The following is a 6,000-nucleotide window of genomic DNA, read 5'->3' as shown; positions in this document are numbered from 1 at the left end:
GACCGGAAATACAAATAATTTATCTGACCGGCTGCCAAGTTGCTAGGTGCAATGTAAAAGAGAAAGCAAATGAATGCACACCAAGCCCTGGCATGGCGTTTGGCAATGCAATTCAGCCCCGTATGCCTTGACATGACATCATGGAGGCTATGAACGTGTGTAGAAAGAGAGCGTAGCAAACAGAGACACCACTGTCCCCAAATGTTCACAGTGTTGTTTAATAGCAGTGACAGACGCCAGATGGCTCTCTTGAGCTTTTAACCCTTTCACACGTACCATCACACGGGGTGTGCTTGTTCTACAGTGGTCCCTGAAGCGTACGATCACACCCCGTGTGATTAGAACACTCATTTAGAACGCTCATTTAGAACGGCCAGTTTCAAATGACGCAACAATCAACATTTGAGCTGGCCACACTTTTTTCAGAAACTATTTACACAAACACAGTCCTTACAAAGTTATGTCCAGAATGTGAGCAGTTTATTTTTGGATGCAATATTCAGATATTCACAGAAGTATCTATAGCATAACACAATAATCCTAACCGGAAAAATGTAGGCTACATTTGTCCTAGCGCTGAGGAAAGATTGACGCAACACAAGCGGTCATATTTTCTAACTCTCGGCTGACATAAACTACACTATGAATTAGCTAATAGCAATTACTATGTACAATTAATCACATCACGGGTGAGCTCACCGTTGATCAAAATAATTGAGTAAAACACTTTCTAGAAATCGAAAGTAATCCGATGATTAGTTTCAGCGTGCAGCCATGCTTTTTTACCTCACAGAAACCGAAGATAATAAGAGAAGACAAGATGAGTTGTTGAAGGGGTGTGGTCTACCATCATTCACATCCCACATTCACTTCCTGAAGTTCTCAAAAAATGAGTGAACCCTTACTCACCTCATTTTGTTATAGCATCTTTGGTCCGACAGACGATCAAGTGAAACCCAGAATGCATTGTATGTCAACAAACATGGCCCCATACACAAAGCTGGAATTAGCTTAGCTCATCATAATCAGTACAACCTTCAAAACATTATTTTACACACATACTATGCGCCCTTTACAATTTATGCAAAAATCGGAACGCATGATTTATCACGGGTAATTGAAAAACGTAAATGAAATAGTAAATATATCAATAATACCACACAAAACATTTTCTGATAGTGATTTATTGATACAAAATTGCGCGTTTAGGCAGTCAATCACGGTAACCTCTCACTCCCACTCTGAGCCATTCAGTGTTGTTGTTTATGTAACAATCACATCATGGAATGGAGATAACGTTCGAACATCACGTGCATAAAAAAACTCACGCTGGGGCGACCGTTAAAGATATTTGGAACTCACACGTGAAAGGGTTAATTCGCTGTATGTGAATGTTGTCTCTGGAAATCATATCTAATGTTTTGTGTTGGTGTGTTTTTATGGTATTGGCACCACCAATCCAGCATGTTAACAGATAGTTAATGAGAAAACTGGACATCAAATATATGAATGTGTCTGTTTTTTCATCCAGCAATGAGCACCTAGTGAGTGAGTGAGTGAGTGAGTGAGTGAGTGAGTGAGTGAGTGAGTGAGGAGGCCTTGAGAAAAGATGCAAAAGCTTAACTTAAAAGCATTATTCTTGACACGCCCCGTTTCATGATCTGCAATTAGTCACGTATACAGTGATATTATTGTATGAGATAAAATGGCAATACTGATCAATACTCATACTTTCTCCATAGGCTATCATCGCGTACTTGAGTTACAGATTTATTTTTATGTTCAGTTAGGCTATTCCTTCAGACCACACACTTCCCCCCCCCGACATGGGTCATGCGTAGGCTACCGGGCAATATGCATGGATTGATTTTTATGGTGAACGGTCCCATAGACTGCACCTTAATTAAACCATATACAAATAGATGTATTCTCAGCCGAGATGTAACTACCCTATGAAATGCCCATCGCAATTCAGTTGCGAGCACGTTCGGAGCGAGGGCTTCAGAGCGAGGGCTTCCGTAACTGCAAGCTGAAGCCGCCTCGAAGTGTCGAATCCTCTTCGAGGCAAGTTCAAAGGAGCCGTTAAGACTTGTTGATGTCGAAGATTGTCGATCTATAGATTGAAGCAAGAGGCACCCTTCCCTGCTCATAGTTTCTCTTGCAGTGCGGGGATTGATGGAAAATGCGCCTTTGCACGGGAAAGGTGTGCGTGTACAATGTTGCCTATAGTCTATGCAGCCGCGTCTCCTATGCTGTCTTTTTGATTACGCTCCTGATTGCTGTCTTTTCAAGGAATGATGGGTTTAATTTGCAAATCCGGACATCCGTGTTGTCTCCTCCGCATCTGCCCAGCTGTGAAGGGAAAGGGAATATACAAGGAGAAGACGTAGTGAAAATGTATTCCATGCAGTCAGATAGGTAGCCTATATTGCTATTCATTAGATATAGACACGTTTGATATTTAGCCTGCTTTTTGGTGTTGTAGCCTATTGATCTTACTGACATTTATTGTCTAATATTTGACTCTCCAAGATGAATGGCCGTTTCAGGAGCAGTGTTGCATAGTCTATTACATGGTCAGCTCGGCTAATGTGTCTTCGTATACATTGTGTTCTCCTGTGCTGTACTCTAGTGAGAGTGTCCGTCGTCCCGACAGTGATAATCACCCACAGAATCGCTTTTGTTTGTTGGACGGCTGGCGACACATACACTCAACACTGTGTGGCTGCCGTTGTCCAGGGTGCTGAGTTCTGAATCCAGCCCCGGTCTCCAGGAGGAGAGGAGGGAGGGAAGGAAGACAAAAAGAGTAGAGGTCGGAGTGTGGGAAGGGGAGGCTACAACATACACTGGACATTTAGGAGGAGATGGAAGTGAAAAAGTCATCCAATTAACTGAAAATCAATACGCATATATGACTGATGAGCTCTCTCTTTCGGGTGAGTTTTTGCCAAGCAAATTCTTCAACTAAGCTCCTGATGAAAATGTGTAATTAAATACTTTCATGACAACGTTTTCATAATGCTTATGAATCGTACAATTAATGATAACGAAATGTTCCCCAAGCACTAAAATGTAGTGTCGGGACAATAAAAACTGTTATCAAGAAGTAGTATTTAAATACCTACCTGATTCAACACCACAGACTGAACCGTCTAGCCACCACCATGGGACTGTGACCTGAGCTGCGAGCGACTAGAGGCGGTTGTTTATGTGGTCTGTGCTTCGTGTGCGGACGGAGTGCGGACCGGACCTGAGCAGCACTGAGACATTGAGCTATGGCAGCGGCTATCGCCAGCGGTCTGATCCGGAAGAAGAGGGAAGCACGGGAGCAGCATGTAGACCGACCACCCCAGAACAGGCGGAGGAAGAGTCCCAGTAAGAACAAGGGGCTCTGCAATGGAAACCTGGTAGACATCTTCTCCAAAGTGCGTATCTTCGGGCTGAAGAAGAGGAGACTACGGAGACAAGGTGTGAGAAGTTGTGTGTACGATGTGTGTGAGGTGCCTGTTGTGTGGGTAATGTATTGTGCAGTAATGTCAACCTGTTTCTACACATCATTCATTAGGGTAACCCCTCACTGGGAAGTAGGCAAACAAATATGTCCAATAACATAGATTTAATATCAATAATTCACTACAATCATGGGATAAACCATTATGGTATTACTATTTACACTGTCTATCCGATCGTGAGTAGCTAAATGTTGAACAGAGGGAGAAAAAAACGCATGTTGAATATGTGGTGGGCAATACCATGGTTCTTACGATTGACTATATAGCGGTCAGTTTGTTGGTGCCTAACAGGCAGGAAGGAAGAGGGGAGAAAAAATATGTCTACCCCTGATTTACATGCAAGGTAGATGACAGGTAACAGACGAGCAGTGCGTGATTCTCTAGACTGAGCTGTCACCACATATTGCTCGAAACGGCCCTGCCGCTATGAAGCTCATACATACACACTGCTGAACTGTATAGTGCATATAACAAAGCCTTGCACATCCCCAGAACGAACAACGAAAATCCATTGCTGTGCAACCTAAAAGGTCAATATTTCCCTCATAGAGGTTACACCTTTAAAAAAACTCACATAATTGAATGGAACCCGTGGGCCACTTCCTTTCCAAAAATATGATTAAAAATACAAAATATAAATAAAGTTCAAAAATTGCATCCTACCTGAATAGTAAGTTGCACAGTAGCCTGCCTTTGGCCATTTGTGTGGTATGAAAAAATATTCTGCTTATGTCTTCTATCATGTACATTTTTAAATCTGCAGAACCTGCTCAGGTTTTCCCCTAAGTGTGGAAATCCCCAAAATGGGCCTGATAAAACCATAATATGCACTGTGTGGTGTGGCTACATATCTAAGTACCTGCCACCTATGCCTACGGGGGGAATCTGTTGCTAATAAATTCCATAGTCAAAGACGCCGATGCCAGCTTTACCCCGCTTGACAAATTACCCCCACAATGCCTTGACAACAACACTCCTGCCACCGACATTTTATTAGCGAGCCGATACCCAACTCAGGGTGTGTGTGTGTGCGTGCGTATGTGGGTATGTATCAGTGTTTCAGCCTTTAAAAGAATGACAATGAGTTTTCAGTGACTGTGCCCTGAGAAGCATTCAGGGCCGTGGTCAGCTAATTTACTGAACTTCTATACAATTTAATGCTATTTGGAGAACAGCAAAAACAAGCAAAAAATACCCCAGCCATTGTCACATTGGTTGCTGTTGCTTCATGAACTCAGCAGCGGGATTAAAAACTGTTAGTCAATATGTACAGAGGGATCTATTTTAGCAGAAACAAGTATTTTATTAACAAACGCGTTTGCTTTATTTAACTTTGTTGTGTGTGCAGTTTTACAGCTTTTTTCCTGCAATTATACACATTTTGCCATGGGGTGGGGAAACATTTTTTCAGTTTTATAAGACAGTTTCCTGCAATTCTGCACATTTTGCCATAACTTATGCCATGTTATTATGATATCTAAGTGAGAGTGACTAACAAGATCAGTGGGGACCCCCTGGAGGTCAGGGCCCCTCCAGGGTAATTCGGCCATGATTACTTCAAGTTCAGATAGCTGGCTAGACTATTTTACCTATTTAAAAAAGGTTAACTGACATGGGTTAATTGAGTGACAGTGAGTATAACAAGAGGAAAATGGCTGATGCACAACCAAGTTTCTAAATTGCAGCATGTGTATTTTAACTCTCAACAGTAAGTTTCTTTTTTTATTCGAAGCAATTACCGAGGTCCGGACTGGTTGCTGAGTGATAGTTCTAATCAGACCACAGGGCGAACACTTGGGTCGCTTCCCAAATGGCATCCTATCCCTGACTCATTTTGACCAGTGCCCTATGTGTCCTGGTAATAATGTTTGCACTTGTGCACTATACAGGGAATAGGGTGCTATTTGGGACAGAGCCTTGCTTCTCACTCAGCTTCATCATTGGTATCATTTGTGATTACTGGCCCAGTGGGAAGATCTTTAGTGATCTTCAACCACCGCCACAGTTTTCAGAGCTCACAGGGGGATGGTTGTGAAATGCTGCCCATAGGGCTCTCTCTCTCTCTCACACACACACACACACACACACACACACACACACACACACACACACACACACACACACACACACACACACACACACACACACACACACACACACACACACACAGGCTAAATTAAGAGTAATGGCTTGTTTAGTGTGCTTAATCCAATACTGGCCTCTCTTGAAGGACATTTCCAGGAAAATAAAGCTGAATGCTCCACCAATCATACGCAGCGGTATAACGCAGGTGGACAAAGCAGTTGTCTTCATTTCAGGGCTTCTTACTAGATTATATGTTTTACTGAAACTGAGTGTGTTTTCCATTGAAGAAACCAGTCTTTTCTTTAATGTGGAGCAGTTGACGCCATTGGATGGAGCATAGTGCTGGGTGATGTTCATTAGGCACAACATTTAAGAAAACCGACTGGGAGGGGAGGGACTACTT

At 42.7% G+C, this 6,000-nt stretch overlaps 1 protein-coding gene across 1 annotated transcript in view; it reads left to right on the top strand.

Moving 5' to 3' along the window:
* Positions 1–1,920: 1,920 nt before the first annotated feature.
* LOC106586029 (fibroblast growth factor 14-like) overlaps positions 1,921–6,000 on the top strand; it is a 90,405-nt gene continuing 86,325 nt past the window's right edge. The window contains exons 1-2 of the mRNA XM_045707593.1: positions 1,921–2,936; positions 3,143–3,468. Coding sequence (XP_045563549.1) covers positions 3,276–3,468 — 193 coding nt within the window. The 5' untranslated portion in view covers positions 1,921–2,936; positions 3,143–3,275. The remainder of the gene's footprint in view (positions 2,937–3,142; positions 3,469–6,000) is intronic.

This window comes from Salmo salar, chromosome ssa25 (assembly GCF_905237065.1).
Source record: "Salmo salar chromosome ssa25, Ssal_v3.1, whole genome shotgun sequence".
In the NCBI taxonomy this organism is placed as follows: domain Eukaryota; kingdom Metazoa; phylum Chordata; class Actinopteri; order Salmoniformes; family Salmonidae; genus Salmo; species Salmo salar.
The sequence above is the reverse complement of the archived record's forward strand: the minus strand, read 5'-3'. Positions and strand labels throughout refer to the sequence as shown.